The sequence below is a fragment of the Drosophila yakuba genome, chromosome 3R (assembly GCF_016746365.2).
Source record: "Drosophila yakuba strain Tai18E2 chromosome 3R, Prin_Dyak_Tai18E2_2.1, whole genome shotgun sequence".
Lineage (NCBI taxonomy): Eukaryota > Metazoa > Arthropoda > Insecta > Diptera > Drosophilidae > Drosophila > Drosophila yakuba.
Genome location: NC_052530.2, coordinates 22964196 through 22979660, shown reverse-complemented (window position 1 = coordinate 22979660; position 15465 = coordinate 22964196). Strand labels below are relative to the sequence as shown.

At 48.6% G+C, this 15465-nt stretch overlaps 2 protein-coding genes across 7 annotated transcripts; one reads left to right on the top strand and one right to left on the bottom strand.

The window, feature by feature from the left end:
- Positions 1 to 451: 451 nt before the first annotated feature.
- LOC6538051 (F-box/LRR-repeat protein fbxl-1) lies at positions 452 to 4712 on the top strand. Of its 5 annotated transcripts, none has more exons than XR_005561591.2 (8): positions 452 to 766; positions 1263 to 1507; positions 2687 to 3011; positions 3068 to 3686; positions 3747 to 3914; positions 3985 to 4188; positions 4253 to 4441; positions 4502 to 4712. XR_005561591.2 is itself a non-coding variant. In XM_039375896.2 (7 exons), the coding sequence occupies exons 1-6, from the start codon at positions 2333 to 2335 to the stop codon at positions 4386 to 4388; spliced, it is 1548 nt and encodes a 515-aa protein (XP_039231830.1). In that variant the 5' UTR covers positions 2210 to 2332; the 3' UTR covers positions 4389 to 4425; positions 4502 to 4712. The 5 variants fall into 5 exon arrangements, 1 of the variants encoding a protein (XP_039231830.1); XR_005561592.2 differs by having other exon boundaries at positions 452 to 826; XR_005561593.2 differs by having other exon boundaries at positions 454 to 539.
- On the bottom strand, positions 4587 to 9516 carry LOC6538050 (protein TRC8 homolog). 2 transcript variants are annotated; one of them, XM_015193134.3, is made up of 7 exons: positions 8411 to 9516; positions 7421 to 7991; positions 6675 to 7215; positions 6446 to 6620; positions 6045 to 6241; positions 5782 to 5982; positions 4587 to 5724 (listed from the first exon to the last, which is right to left on the bottom strand). In XM_015193134.3, the coding sequence occupies exons 1-7, from the start codon at positions 8826 to 8828 to the stop codon at positions 5374 to 5376; spliced, it is 2454 nt and encodes an 817-aa protein (XP_015048620.1). In that variant the 5' UTR covers positions 8829 to 9516; the 3' UTR covers positions 4587 to 5373. The 2 variants fall into 2 exon arrangements, with proteins under 2 accessions (XP_015048620.1, XP_002098585.1); XM_002098549.4 differs by having other exon boundaries at positions 6045 to 6226; positions 8411 to 9515.
- Between the last annotated feature and the right edge of the window lie 5949 nt (positions 9517 to 15465).

Genomic DNA, 15465 nt, shown 5'->3' with positions numbered 1-15465 from the left:
AGTGTTTCTAAAACTTATTCGCAGTCTCAAATGCCTTCTAGTTTGGAGATAAACTATTAAATAAAACTATAATTGAAATGTAAAATGATATAATAAATATCTGCCAGCGATTTAAAGCTCTTTACGCTGATTTTTGAATGAAATGCAGTCATAAAATAATAATAATAATAAGAGATACTTTGTGGGAAACTGCCGCTGTAATGTATGATTCCCAACGATGGGCCACGCCCCCTTGGCATGCGCCCCTCTGTTGGCCGCGCGCCATGGGAAAAGCTAATGACGCCTGCACTCGCAGAGATCGTTCCGAATAACCCCTCCATATCCACGGATCCCCACATGGCCCACATGCCCACAATGCCCATGTACTCCGTATGTGGTACGACCAACTAGACGAGAGGATTTTGGCATAAACCATTTTCCGCGGACGCCTGATTTTCTCAGTTTTCTCAGAGTTGTGGAGCCGTCGAGAACGCGGAACATTCGCATGAGAAGTCGCCGCATTCGTTGATTTCCGCCGGAATCTAGCGTTCAATTTGCCAGTAATGCGCCAAGTGAACAAGTGAATTTCCACGGAGATCGCGACCCGTAACTTTGTGTTTCCACGGAGTTTCGTTACGAAACTGCATGTTCTGTGCGGCGTTGTACTTGCAAGTTGCAACATCCAACAATTTGCAACAGCAAATCTATTAATAAACCGGGCGAAGGGTGAACAAATTGTGATGTGTGGCCCCAAATCTCAAATCAAAATCCAACGCAAGTGAACAATGTGTGTGCACTGAGTTTGCATAATTGGGAATTTGCTATTTTAATCGACTGCAGGCACTAAGTAAAACGGCAACCACTAATTAATTAATCGCTTTTCTTCTCGTGCTCGTGTTTATTTGTAGAGAGCGTCTAACCATTCGCTTGTTCAACTAATCAAATGGGTAATTAACTGCATAATCATTCAATTTTGATTAACTGCTGCTGCTTGAATGATTTATGTATTTTTGCTTTCCAAAAATATAAGAAATATCTAGTACACTACTACAAATGTTCTAGCTAAACTGGATAACTTGTATGTTAGCTTCAAAATGGCAGAATAACTTAACTTAGCTGCTTGTAAACTAATTTTCAATTAACTACATAGATTGAAATGCGCAGAATGCCAAAAGTTTAAGTGACTAAGTAGTGGGAAAGCCTCGCAGAAATGGTTTAGCGCATGAATGAATTCTCGTACATATGTACATAGCTTATAGAGTATAGCCGGCACATTCCCCTAGTTACACAGACAGATATAACCAGACGGATCCGGAAAGACCACCTATTGTACAGCCGAAACAGCGCACACCTTCCCGGCTGATCCCCATCCGATCCCAGAGATCCAAGAGATCCAAGATATCCAATAGAACCAAGAGATCCAAGAGCTAGAGCAGTGACCAACATGGATAATTGGAATGTTTTGGCAGCGCAAACCTCTTCGCAGGCCATCGGACTACACGACTCGGGCGTGGTGAAGACCCGACTGGTGAGTACCCTGTACATGGGCACACATGTGTATATAAAGATACAAATATATGTATATATAGATGTAGTAGATGTAGATATAGATATAGATGTAGTAAACAAAACAAAGCCAAACGAGCGATGGCGTGTGTACAGAAATCTTGGCAACAAACAGCGTGCGTTCTTGTCTGCCTTCGCGTGCACTGAGAGAAAAGAGGTTGCAAAAGCTATTACTACTATAAAATATGATATAGTAGGCAGAGGAAACTTGTGAAGAAAGAGAAGGATTTGCAGGATTAAAACTCAGTAGGTTATTGCTCAGAAAACAGAAGTGCTTAGAGCTACTTTTAGAAGGAAGTAAAAGATACATAAATATCTGCTATGAAAGGTGTTGCATACTTCTAGACAGCTTAGTGCTGATGCTCTTCATCCTCCTCAGGTTGGCAGTGATCTTTCTTCGCATGCACCGCCGGGTGAGTGGGTGGTGCTAGTGATGCTAGTGGCTCAGTGGTGCAGGCAGAGTGCGTGAGTGGTGCGGCGCCCGTGAACAGCACAGCTGATGCATTGCTATGATGTGGTGTGATGTGGATGTGGTGGTGATGGTGGTGGCGGTGCTCTCGTTACTGCCGCTGGTCTATAAATACGCCTAGGGGTTCTCTTGAGTCCACTGCCTGGCGGATCTTTGGAGATTCCGATGGCAAGGCGCTGGCAACGGGAATGCGCCTCGCAGTAGCGCGAAAGTAGCTCGATACGACGGATATTCACGCGTAGAAGCACATAGTTGGGCCCCCGTGTGTAGTAGCTATATATTTTATATAAGCAAGTGGTCGCGACTCATCACCGAGCAATGGATATATCCACCGATATCTGGGGTCAGCTGGCCGTGGAGGCCTCCCAGGTTTACCTCTCCGACGGCACAGTTCGCAGTCCCTTCGCCGACACGGTACTATGGGTTTTTCCTTTTGGGATTATTACTTTGGGCACCCACTCATCAGTTCACCCGAAAGTGGGAGAGCACAGAAAGAGAAGCTATAGAAGCTCACTCACCCGTAGCATATATAGGCACTCAACTATGCCGCTCTGGCTGTCTGTGCTCCCATTCACACGTTTAGCTCCATATGGAGATCATATCCGAATCATTTAGTATAGATAAGATATAAGGATAAGATCCTTACAACCTTGCCATGCTCCTCATCCGCAGACCATCGAGAAGCTGCCCGACAAGGTGCTGCTGCACATCTTCTCGTACCTGTCGCACCGCGAGATCTGCCGCCTGGCGCGGATCTGCCGTCGATGGCGCCAGATTGCCTACGACACGCGCCTCTGGAAGAACGTGAGCCTGCGGCCGGAGGTCTCGGGTCTGCACGTGGGCTCCCTGGAGATGCTGCTGCAGCTGATCTCGGTGAGATTTGGCCCGACGCTGCGCTACATCGAGCTGCCCATCGAACTGATTACGCACACGGTGCTCCATGAGCTGTCCGCCAAGTGTCCCAATTTGACGCACATGCTGCTGGACTTCTCCACAGGTGGGTGCGCCACTTCATCCGCTCCAGAATGCTCTAGAATTTTGTGTACTTTGTAGCCATGCAGCTGCACGACTTCAGCGAGATGCAGGCCTTTCCCACCAAGCTGCGCTACATGTGCGTCTGCCTGTCGGAGGTGATCTTCATGGAGGGCTTCATGCGCAAGATCTACAACTTCATCAACGGCCTGGAGGTGCTGCACCTGATCGGCACCTACGAGAAGTGCGAGGAGGAGGAGGAGGAGATCTACGAGGTGATCAACGTGCACAAGCTCAAGTCGGCCACGCCCAATCTGCGTGTGATCAATCTGTATGGCATCAACTTCATCGACGACTCGCACATCGACGCCTTCAGCTCCAACTGCATCCAGCTGGAGTGCCTGGCCGTCAACTTCTGCAACAAGGTGACCGGCTCCACCCTGAAGACCCTCATCCAGCGCTCCAAGCGCCTCACCTGCCTGCTGATGAACGGCACCAGTTTGAAGTCCGAGTTCGTCATGCAGGCCGAGTGGGACAAGTGCGCCCTGCAGGAGCTGGACATCACGGCCACGGATCTGTCGCCCGAGTGCCTCGTGGACATGCTGACCAGGATACCCAGCCTCAAGTTCCTGTCGGCCGGCCAGATCAATGGCTTCAACGACGGCGTTCTCAAGCAGTGGATGGAGTCGGGCACCACCAGGTGAGCTGACACAGCAGCTGCTCCAAACAAGCCAAATACTACGATAGTATTCTGTTTTAGATCCCTCATTTCGCTGGACCTGGACTCCTCGGACAACATCTCGGATGAGGGCCTGCTGAAGTTCATACAGCGCCAGGGTCACCAGCTGAGCGCCTGCTGCCTCTCGGGCATGCCGCACATCACCGACCAGCTGTGGATGAGCATCCTGCCCCTGCTGGGCAACTGCAAGTAGGTGTTTCCATTGCTCATCAAATGATATTCAAATGGTATTCTTATGAGCTAAACACTTGCTATACAGGATCATTGTCATGGGCACCGCGGAGAAGCTGGGCGTCAACATTCACGTGGACCAGCTGATGGACACCATTGCCTCGAACTGCGGCAACTTGGAGCGCCTGGAGCTGCGCTGGGATCCGGACAACCTGCGCTTCTCCGACAAGAGCCAAAAGGCCATCGATATTCTGCGCGTCAAGTGCCTCAAGCTGCGCTGCATGGTGCTCAGGTGGGTCTCCACTCAACTAGTTGTATAACTAACTATATTATATACTATCTCCATTCCATTCCAGCGATGGTCGCTACTACGAGACGGTGAAGGCGAACTTCGAGCGTGCCGATCGCATCACCGTGGTGCGCACCACCACCTGTTGCCGCGTGTCGCCCTACCACCTGCTGCGCAACTACAACGACTTGATTTTCAACTGAGCAAGTGGGCTGAGCTGCCAAACTTCGGAGCTGAAAGGCAAAAGAGTTGATTGGTTAGTAGCTGAAAAAGTGCGCCGAGTTTGAAAGTAATTTGCGTACTTACCTGATTGCAGAGCTCTGGAGGGGAAGAGAAGGCAATGAAGGCAATGGAATGGAATGACCCACACTTGTAGTCAAAAGGCGGCACAAGCCATGTTGTTTCTGTGTGTTTTCGCTTACATTAGACTGTTTTAATGTTTTCTGTATTTTCCGCTTCTTTCGTTTAATTACTTTAAATCTAAATAAACGTACATAGGTAATTTAAATAAAAAAACAAAACAAGGATTTGCTTATTCAAGTTATTTTTACATTACAAAATTATACAACGCAACTTTTCGTGTTTTGTTTTTAACTAGATTTAGTTGGTAACTTGATTAAATCATTTTCAGACTTCACCACATAAAATGTTTATCGTTTTTGCTTTTGCTTCTGCTGATGCCTTTTTTTTTTTTTTTTTTACACTGCTCTCATCTCTTTATCATCACTGCAAACTTAGGGCTACATTTTTTTGTGTGTGTTTCAACATTTTTGGATCAACTTTTTACCATAAACTTAACGTACATAGATCTTCGTTTCAATTGTCGTCTCATTACCGTTCAGCATTCAGCATTCAGCGCGCTATTATATGCATGGTATATAATTTAGTTAAGCATGGCTGCGTGAGTTACACATACGCAATGTCTGTGCCTATGAGGATCGAAGGTGAGTGCTCAGTGCTGTGGTCGTGTGTGCGGGGAGTAGAGCGCTCTTTGGGCGGGGGAATAGAGAAGCCTTGGATCGCTACAAAGATTTGCATTTTTACATAAGTACACTAACACACAGAACGTTTCCAAGTAGCAATATATATAAGAAAAACAAGGTACGCCGAGCGCTCCCGTTTCGTTCCGTTCTTATCCATTCCAATCCGATCCAATCCGATTCCGTCCTATGCTATTATCCCACCCGATTACTGCTGGTCCTGCGACATCCGGAACATGTGCGTCGTGTTGCTGGCCGCCGCCGTGGCCACAGCAGCAGCCGAAGTGGCCGTCGGCGGAGGCGGTTGGGCGGATGCGGACATGTAGCTGCTGTCGCTGCTCCCGCTGGCGCTGATTCTATGCGTGGCATTGCTGGCCACGCTGCTCACGCTGCCCAGCGAACGCGCCTCGCCCACAGCCGCCGCCGACTCCACGATGGCCGACACGGCCTCCGCTCCGATCACCACCGCTGCATTGGAGGTGCTGCTGGCCGCCGCCTCTGCTGCTTCGACTGGAACGCGCTCCGGCGAGCGTCGCGGCGCAGCTGCGTTGTTGCCGTCCTGCGAGATCAAGCGATAGATAGTACATTGATGTATATAGAAACTGTTGGAACTCACGTCGCGCGGATATATCCGAATGGGCTGCTCGGCCTGGACAGCCGCCGCTGGCTCCGCTTCCTGCGCATTCTCGTCCGCCTTGTCCGTGTACATCATGATCTCGTGGCACAGGGGGCAACGATCCTGCACGTACAGCCACTTGCGCAGACAAACGCCGTGGAAGAAGTGGCGACACCGTGTGATCTTCGCAGAATACATTTCCTAAATCAAAAACCATAGTTAAGTCACTTGCATTACTATATATATTCAGATAAAATACACACCTGATAGCAGATGGCGCAGACGTCGTCGAATGCCTGCAGCTGGGCTGGAGTTGCCTCTGGCAGGGCTGAGATCTTGTGGACTGCCGAACGCCGCTTCATGAAGACCGACCAGCCTGCACGAGCCTCGCACCAGATATTGAAGTAGGCATGGATGCACATCATGATCGCTCTGATGGCGCCGCCTGTAGCATTTTGGTCTATCAAGTTATAGTTATCGGTACACAAAATCAACCAAATAAAAATATTACATGCACACATAGAACAGAAAAGCTGGACACGGACGACGGATCTGAATTCGGATCCGATGGACAAATGGAATGCCAATGGAATGCGGCGAGTTGAGCACTCGCTTACTCATGTGTTAATGTAACAAGGACGGTGAACGCTACGCGCAAACTTACCAGACTCGAAGATCAGAATCCAAGCGCCGTTGATGAACAGCAGGATGCCGAAGCAGAACTCCACCGAGTTGCCAAAGGCACGCACATAGTAGAGGTAGTCGTCCAGCTTCTCCCAGAAGAACTGCCGCCGCGCGTCCAGCAGAAAGAGCGTGTAGGTGGCCAGCGAAACGAGAACCTACGGCAGAAGTATGTTGTAAACTGGAAGCAAATACATTGCATAGTCACGCACCTTGACGATGACCTCCACGGAGAAGGCAGTAACCGCCAGCAGCCAGGTGGAGATGGAGCGCTGCGACCAGAGGTAGTAGAGCAGGGAGACGGGCATCACCACGAGGAAGGCGCAGACGGTGAGGGCGCGCACATGGCGCTTACGCGAGGGATTGCGTGCCGCACTGAGCGACATCAGAATGGGCGACACGATGTTGTGCAGGAAGTGCAGCATGGCGGTAATCAGCAGGCACAGATTCCGGCACAGTCTGATGAAGCGTTTGTCCGGCGACAGCGATGTTAGTCCCGTCTGCAGAGCGAGGATGTAGAAGAGCACTGCGGAGACAGTGCCCAGCGACTTCTCCTCGTCGTTGTCGTAGGTCATCAGGTACCACTGGAAGCCGCGTCCGATGTAGTGGCAGATCATCGAGATGACGCCCGTCATGCCCAGGACCGCCGTCAGCGTCTCACAGCCATCGACGAGCAGCTTCTGTGTGGCCGTCATTAGATCCAGGGGCTCGTCCGATTCCGTCGTGGCCAGAGCATAGCCGCCTTGTATTAATCTAAAAAGAAAGGTGTTTCATTCGATCATCATTCATTTAAACCAGTTAATCTGTGCGCTGCGGCCACTAATAGGAGAGTATCTACATGGACACACAATGTGATTGATGGCCTTGTGCCATTGACACATTAACGCTCCGAATGCGAGAATTAGAAGGTTCCACGTGCATGATTAACATAAATTAATGAACCACTTGGCAAACCCACCTGATGGTCCAAAAAACCCTCAGAACGTTGGGCACATTAAGCCGCTGCCATTCGTTTTCGATGAGCGCCGACAGTCCAAAGTTGGACACAAAGTTCATGGCGTACTGGTAACCATTGTAGACCGTTCGACTCGCCTCCATGGCGCTGTGCATCAGCGTGATCTTTGTGAGAATGATGGGCGTAAATGCGGCCACCACGGGCAGGTGTTGCACCACTTTCGCCGGCAGCGGCATCATGGCCAACAGAATTGGACTAGTAAAGATGATGGGCATCGATTTCTGGAGCATCTCGAACCTCGGACCCAGGTGAATGTACGCGAACAGCATGCCCATGAACCACTGGGCCATCAGGTGCGGCGCCAGCGACATGACAACTCCGCCCGAGTCCAGCAACCTCGTGGTGTTCAGCGACATGAGCTCCTCCAGCAAGCTGGGACTACGCTCCATCAGCGACAATGCGCTCACATTGGACCAGTAGGACAGGAAGGTGAGGCCCAGCGAGGTGAGGAACATGTAGACCATCACCAGGTGGCGGGTCCACAGCATGAAGATGCACGCGGCGGTAAGGAAAGCTGCAAAAGCACAGAGATTGTGAGTGAAGTATCAAATGGCGTTTGCTGGCGTTCCAAAGTGCGTCCGATAAGCGGCCCTTGGAATTCCGGATGATTTCGTCAGCAGGTCGAAAGCAATGAACTCGAAAAAACTAACTTAATTGCCTGTGTTTACGTTTCGGATTCAATGGGAATGCTCAAGCTGTTTTAAGGCAAACTATTCATTCGCATATAGTTATTTTGCTAAGTGAGCATTACCTTCGATTCTGCGAACACTTGTTATCTCGATCCCACTGATATTAAAGGTTATTTTGAGAGTTACTGGGGGTGAAAGGCGGTTTTCTTGGCGAAGCATGACTTTGCATATAGAGCATTTACTATATATCCTTATCATATTTTGGGCATTCTAAGCAGAAAGTAACCCCATGTGGTTGACTCACCGAACACGCAGATGACGAACTTGACCGTAATGATGCTGAGCACATTCGCCAGCGTTTCGTCCTTGGACAGCTCGCTCATCAGCGAGTTGAAGCCGGTGCTGAGCACGCCGTGCGTTTTGGCCGTCTTGGAGGCGTTCTCGATGCTCTGTTCCAGGGCGGATTGGGCGGAGGAGGTCATGTGGGCGATCGCATCCTCGGCCGCACTGAGGCCGAAGAACTCCTTGATGCTGGCAAACGTATCCCGGCTGCCGGCTGCTTCCGGTGGCGCTGTCAACGCCTCACTGGCCAGCTTGTCCTTGTTGGGATTGAGCCACGTGTGCAGGCCCATGTCGATCTTCAGCACCTCATCGATGACCATCACCGGTGGCACGCGCATCATCACGTCCACCAGGCCGAGTACCTTCGTCCGCACGGACATGGCTCCGTATCCTCCTAGCTGGCTGCTACCCTGCTACTATGATACCCACTGGCTTTGCCCCTTCTGCCTGCGGCCGGATCGGCTGTGGTGTGCTGATCCCGCGTGACTAGGCACTAATCGCGAAGCAATCAAGCTCCGATTCCAATCTGCATTTGTTGTGGATTCGCCTTCGTCTTGGATTTCGCAAAAAACAACAAATAGCGCAGAATGACGATTTGCCTGCGAGTGTGTGTGTGCGTTTGTGTGTATGTGTGGGAGAGTGCCTGCACCAGGTGCAAAACTCCCGCTGGCGCGTCGTAGAGAAATGGTAGTGTTATCTGGTTGGCTGCCCGTTTCCACGTTTGTCCACCGCTTTTGGCCACGCGACTCTGCTGCGATGTAAACTTTACACTTTTCACAATTGGTTTTTGTTTTTCTCCTCTGCTTCTCCTCCTCCTTCTGCAACCCAGCTATCGATTGGCGCTGCTGCCTATCGCTGCCTATCGTTGCGGCCGCCAGTGCTGCCCAGCGGGACCCTACGCTCGCCCGACTATCGATTGTCGCTGCCAGCTGATCGCTTGGCGCGCTATTTCAAAATTCCCTCTGGCTTCGAGCAGCGAAACGGCTCGTGTTCCTGCGTGTCGGTCTGAAGTACTGATAATTTTAGATTTTCTGTTCCAAAACTACTTTTTGAAGGGTCTGGCCTAGCCTTCTGTCTGCGATAAAGAGACACTTTCCTGCAGTGTTTACTTCAAGCTGACGTCTATTAATTGGTTAGCTTATCAAAAGCCGTTTTCCAGTTGTCAGGGGTATTATTATATGTATATTTAAAGCTACTTTTCAGTTTTTAAAGAAAACTACAGTTTGACATTCACCAAATGTAAAGTCTAAGCTGGCGTTAACAGAGTCGCAGAAAGTGTGCTATACAGAGCTGTTAAGTGATCTGCCCAGTGTTGGCTAGTGCTGCTGTTAGTTTGGCGCGCTGTCTACAAAATTCAAACTTTGCGCTGCATCTAAAGAGCAATAACTAGTCAAATAGAACTATTTGTATTTCTAATGAAGGGAAGTATTTCATTTGACATTAGGGGAAAGAGTGAACCCCTGAATTCATTTCCTCTGCTCATATTTCTCGAAATGCCCGCAGTTTCTAGTTCTAAACGCAAACATTTCCTGCATTCCTTCGAATACGCCCAATTCCAATTCCAATCCGTATCCGCAGGGCCCCGAAGTCGTTTACGTGAATTTCCTCAATTGTTCGGCCATTAACTTTTGCCATTTGCCACCTTAATTGTTGTTCTTTCTTGTTTGTGGCACACAGCCCCTGGAAATCCCCAATCCCCAACCCATTTCCTATGCAAATGCACAAATTGAGGCAACGGCGACGGCAACAGCAAATGCGATGCAGTCCGCATTTGGGTTTCGTTTTGGTTTCGTCCCCAACGCAACGCTCGTAATTATGCGCAATTGTTTAGCGTTTAGCTCGGAAAGTTCAACTAGCATAATTGATTTTTCATGCCGCGCCACAAGAATTTTAAACAAACTGCACAGGTCATAACAAACAGCCGGCTCCTCAGACGAAGAATGCAAGTTTCTCGATTTTTTAGGCTGCGGCTACGAAGGGTACTTTAGTTGTATTACCTACTTCAACTTTCACTGCACTTTATTATTATGTTATAGTTAAAATTAGTTAATTTACCCAAATAATTGGCTGTAGAAAAGTAAGTTAATCAAGATCATTTTTAGGCAGCTGTAACTTCAATCAATGAAATGAGAGTGTCTAAAGTTCAGTCAAGTTCCCTGCTTTTAAGACCGCTTCTAACAATTTTTTAGGCCCCGCTAATTTGCATAGTTTTCTCTAGTTTTGGACTAACCCTTCGTGTTGCATACTTCGAGGAGCAACTGCGCGCGCAGACGATTTGAATTTCAGTTTGGCGGGACGGGCGAGCAGTTGAGCAGTTGACACTCCCAGAGGCACTGGCAGCCCAATATGGGCCTCATATATTCAATGTAATCAGTGTAATTGTCAGCGCAATGAGCCGGGGGAATCGCTACCAGATGCAAGGAGCCCAGTTCGATGGATCCAGGCATCCAAGCATCCAAGCATCCAGGCATGGATGCAGGATCCGCTCTCTTTGCGGGTCTCACGCATGGCAATTGTATAATTTATCGCTCCAGTTCTAATCGGCAGCTGTCAGCAGGACGGGCAAGCCGAGCTGAGCTGAGCTGAGCTGAGCTGTTGGCCAGGTTGGTTGGCCACGTTTGTTGGCCAGGTTGGCTGCTCAGGTTGGCCAGCGAGTCCAGCGAGATCTCGGGGGAACGATTTAATTCGCTGGCCATATAAGTCGGAAATTTGTACGTTGATTAACGCGCCAATCGTTTTACACAACAACGTACAAAGTGTCGATGGTCTCCATGTCGCAGAGACCCCCCTCCCCCCGATTTACCCATGATTTAGCCCACTTTTTCAACGGCTGCAGCTCCAATCGCAGTTTCATTTCAGCCGTCTACGTGTGATTTCATTGCACTTGCAGCTGCACAGTGAGGAAATCTTTGGCCTAGCAGGCCACTCTTTGCATTGCTCATGCCCCTGCTACTGCTGATTTCTCGCAGTGCATGCGAGTGGCCAGGAACAAGACCTATATGCGATCATGTGAACCCAGATCAACGCGTTCCCAGCGTGATTACCACTCGCAGATATCATATAGAAATAGACAGCTGGAAACCTGCTGGGACGCCAAATGAATTAGCTGCCGATAAAACTGCCGATGGGGCTCTCTTGGGACCTTCAGTCGCGACTATCAGATACCCACTGGAGATCTATAAAGTATCTAGATAAATTTACAACTTACAAGTGGTTAAATATTATATTATTTTATTATAAGGGAGCAATACTTTGCCAAAAACATGCAAAATGCCCAATATACCTTGTATGTAGGGTATCAGAAATTGGCGAAAGGAAACTTCATTTTATAGATAACATCGAATGACCAGGGGTTTAGTACTAGTCAAATGGTGGTGATAAAGCTGTTAGTGCTATCGAATAATTGCAGCAAGTGATTCTCGGGTTTCACACCAGTTTACTTACTCAGATGGCGATATTGAGACCTCTTCTTCCGCATCTTTTTATGGATTCCAACCAGCTCAACGCATATATCACCGGATTATCTGCGTTTTGTACCCACTTCCTTTGCTTTTGAGCCCTTCGATTTAATTGGATGCCACTTGCAGCTGAAGGAAAGGATCAGATTTTTGAGTTTGTCATAAGTGTCCCCATGCAGAACGCTGCTCGTTTGTTATATTGGAATGGCCAAAAATCCAGTTGGTAGTTGGTAGTTGGTAACAGGAGCAGCAGGCCCAAAAAGCCCAAAAAGCGACGGCCCAATTATCTTTTGCATTCGGCGAATAATTAGGAGCTTGATTGACATGCGGATAAGGAGACATACACTTGGAATGCCATAGCAAATTATCGAACGGCTACTGTGCAGCTCTTGATCCACAAAAATCAAAGGCCGTAACGACAGCGACGCTGGAGGATGAGGATGGTGATGGGGATGAGGATGGTGGCTGGTGGCTGCTGGCTGGAAAGGATCGGGATGCGGAGTGGAGTGGGGTGGAGTTAGGCGTATCGGGATGCCGTTGAGGACGACAACGACGCCTTCCATTTATTGGCTGATGCTGATGATGCTGCTGATGATGCTGCGCCTTTGTCTGCACATGGAGTGGTAATCTGATGCTGCGACGATACAGAAGCCACTCCAAAACAATGACCAGACTGCCGGACCAGGTCGTTGCAGCTGGAGATGGGGATGGGGTTGGAGTTGGGGTTGGAGTTGTAGCTGGATGCGGATGGAAACTCGTTTCGGGGCATCGCAGCAATTACAATATGTTTAACTACGTCAGCGCCTTATCTGCGGCCCCAAGGACTGCCACTGCGCGAAAAAAGGTAACTCTTTAATGGCTGGGAAAAAATGTAACACAAAGTTATATAAACGAAGTCAATATATTCATGACTAAAGTGTCTGATTTCTGTTTATATATTTTATTTAAGAAAATAAAAGCAAGACAGTAGCTTCATTAAAAATAAAACAATGTGATTTTTCGAAAAGTAAACATCTGAAAATCTGAAAAGACTCTTATATTAAGTTTAGTGGGAGGCATATAACATACAAGGCATATAACATATTGCAACGCATTAAGCACCCACTATTTTTCCGAGTGTAAGACTGGACATTTTGGGAGCCAGCAGTTTCCCCCGACCGTGTCAGCGATTAATCCAGCCGACTGGCTGCCCCATCAAACGGCTTGTTAGCCCGGATTCGATTGGGACTGGGACTGGGATTCGGCTCTGGATTCTGTATTCTGGATTCGGGTTACGAATGGAATGGCATGGCATGGAGTTGGTAGCTGGTAGCCTCATCATCGATTGTGTTATATCGATGGCGTTGCTCCGCTTTTGGGACGCGCTCTGGGCCGGAATCTCATTTGCGATTAAGTTCTTATGGCCACTGTGCGCATTTCGCGGAAACTTGGCCAACAGCATCAGAAGCAGCAGCAGATCTTTATTGTTCGATTGGTTTATTTATAATAATTAGGTGCGCTGTGCCAGCGACTTTGTTTTGCCTGCGCCCGATCTTTCCAGCTTCCCTGCCTTATTTCACTGCCTTATTTTACTTCACTTTATTTATTTTATTTTATTTATTTCGCCTGGCTTATCGACCGGCTGCTGGCCCATAAATTCTTGCCGCTCGCACCTTTTTATTGTGCGCACTCACACACTCTGCGCTTCCTTCTGCGCAGATCGCAATCGGCGGGGGCTGCGCATGCGCGTGGAGCACGGAAAGTGGACAACCAAGTGGGTATCCAAGTGGGCAACCAAGTGGGCAACCAAGTGGGGAGCCAGGTGGGGCTGCCAAGTTGGGGCAGCAGAACCTGCAGCACCGGGTGCAGCGCGCTCCTTTGGTAAATTGCTCACATTAGCAGGTTGTACGACTTATTAAGTAAGCACAATTTGCGTGGCCGCCGCCCAAAAGACGGGGCCAACTCTGGAGGAAGCGGGACAAAAGGCAGGGGGGATCAGTGGATACTCGATCCTGTAGATGCTGGAGCTGCTGGAGCTGCTGGAGATGCTGGGCAGGCTGCGAGTAATGGGCTGCCGTTAAAGGTGGCGACCAGGAGCCGCCTATCCCGACAAGTGATTGTTTTATAATTGCAATCGCAATTGCAACCTGCAGCTTGCCGCTTGCCACTTGCAACTTGCAACTTGCAGTTTGCAGTTGGCAGTTCGATCTGCTAAATTGGCCCCGAGGTGTATGGCTCTGTATCGTACTGAATCGCTTTGGATCGCTTTGGATCGCTTTGGATCGCTTTGGATTGTAGGATGCGATCCCCAGATGTTGGGGGCTGGTCGGCGAAATTGGCAATCCATTTGAATGAATAATTGCTCAATTAAGAGCAGTGACGCCGCAAACGAGTCGCACTTGCTGGGCGGAAAATTGTTTTCCAAATTTGTCTGGCTGCAGGCAGCATGGGTGCGGCTAAAACTTAATTGGAGCGGACTGCGGAAAAACTGCATTTGCAAGAGGATCAACTGAGAATGAAAGGAAGTGTTCCTACCTTTTGGAACAAGTTTGGATTGGGGGGTGCAGTTGTAGAGAGAACTTCCTAGAACTGCTTTCGAAATGCAAATAGAGTTGCTTACATGCTTAGATTTGCAGTTAACACCACATCATTTCGAGATGGCGCAGCCACACAACCTAATTAAATCGAACTATAAACCGAACAGCCATTCCAGCTGGCAATCGCAGATAGTGGCGCATTTGAATTGCATTTTTATGCCGCAGTCAGCAAATATTCGCGCATCGGCGATTTGAGCACCCAGATTAGCTCCAAAGTCAGAGGAGCGCGACAAAAATGGCGCTAAGTCCGCGCGGAGACAATAAGAGCCATAAGATATACGAGTATAGCCGAGTAGAGTGTATAGCCTTGTGTGCCTCTGAGTGGCATTAGGGTGAAATCGAGCCACGAAACTGGACCAGTTTGAGCGGAAGCAGTCGATGGCTTCGGATGAGGATGAGGATGCAGGAGGAGCAGTAGCAGGAGCAGCAGCGGGATATGAACTGGAGATGGAGATGGAGCTATGGATCTGGGGCCATGGAGCTGCATCTGGGATCTGCGACTGTCTGCGGGCACGTAAGAAATTTCATACTAATTGGCATAAATACCAAGTGTTTGAGGAGAGAGACGTTGCTCGCTTTGGCCCGGCGACTTTGACAAGCTGACGAACTGACAAACTGACGCACTGACATTGAGAACAGGCAAAAAGAAGTACAGTAGAGCGTGCTTGAGACCAACTAGCTGTAGATAAGTGATGTATATGAGAAGTACAAAAGTATGTTAAAGAGATGTATAAAACAAGATTTTGGAGTTGGCGCGTTTGGAAAACAAGCTTCACTTTGTGAAATATTGGTTTTTAAGTTGGCGATTGGGTTCACCAAAATTAAGGCTGGAAAACTGACTATTTATCAATATAAAAAGAATAACAATATTGAATAATATACTGCTATTTTAATATTAAAATTCAGTTGAAAGATATGGATATTGATTGCAGTTAGTGGGTTACAAATCACCAAAAGCATCGTAACATTCTCTATATGTGCTT

Bases quoted from the DNA above. Each gene is read 5' to 3' on its own strand.
- LOC6538051 (XM_039375896.2), top strand. From the start codon at position 2,333: ATGGATATATCCACCGATATCTGGGGTCAGCTGGCCGTGGAGGCCTCC. The intron at 3,012-3,067 runs GTGGGTGCGCCA...TGTACTTTGTAG, and splicing joins GCTGCTGGACTTCTCCACAG to CCATGCAGCTGCACGACTTC. The intron at 4,189-4,252 runs GTGGGTCTCCAC...ATTCCATTCCAG, and splicing joins CTGCGCTGCATGGTGCTCAG to CGATGGTCGCTACTACGAGA.
- LOC6538050 (XM_015193134.3), bottom strand. From the start codon at position 8,828: ATGTCCGTGCGGACGAAGGTACTCGGCCTGGTGGACGTGATGATGCGC. The intron at 7,992-8,410 runs GTGAGTCAACCA...GTGCTTTTGCAG, and splicing joins GTTCGTCATCTGCGTGTTCG to CTTTCCTTACCGCCGCGTGC. The intron at 7,216-7,420 runs GTGGGTTTGCCA...CTTTCTTTTTAG, and splicing joins AGGGTTTTTTGGACCATCAG to ATTAATACAAGGCGGCTATG.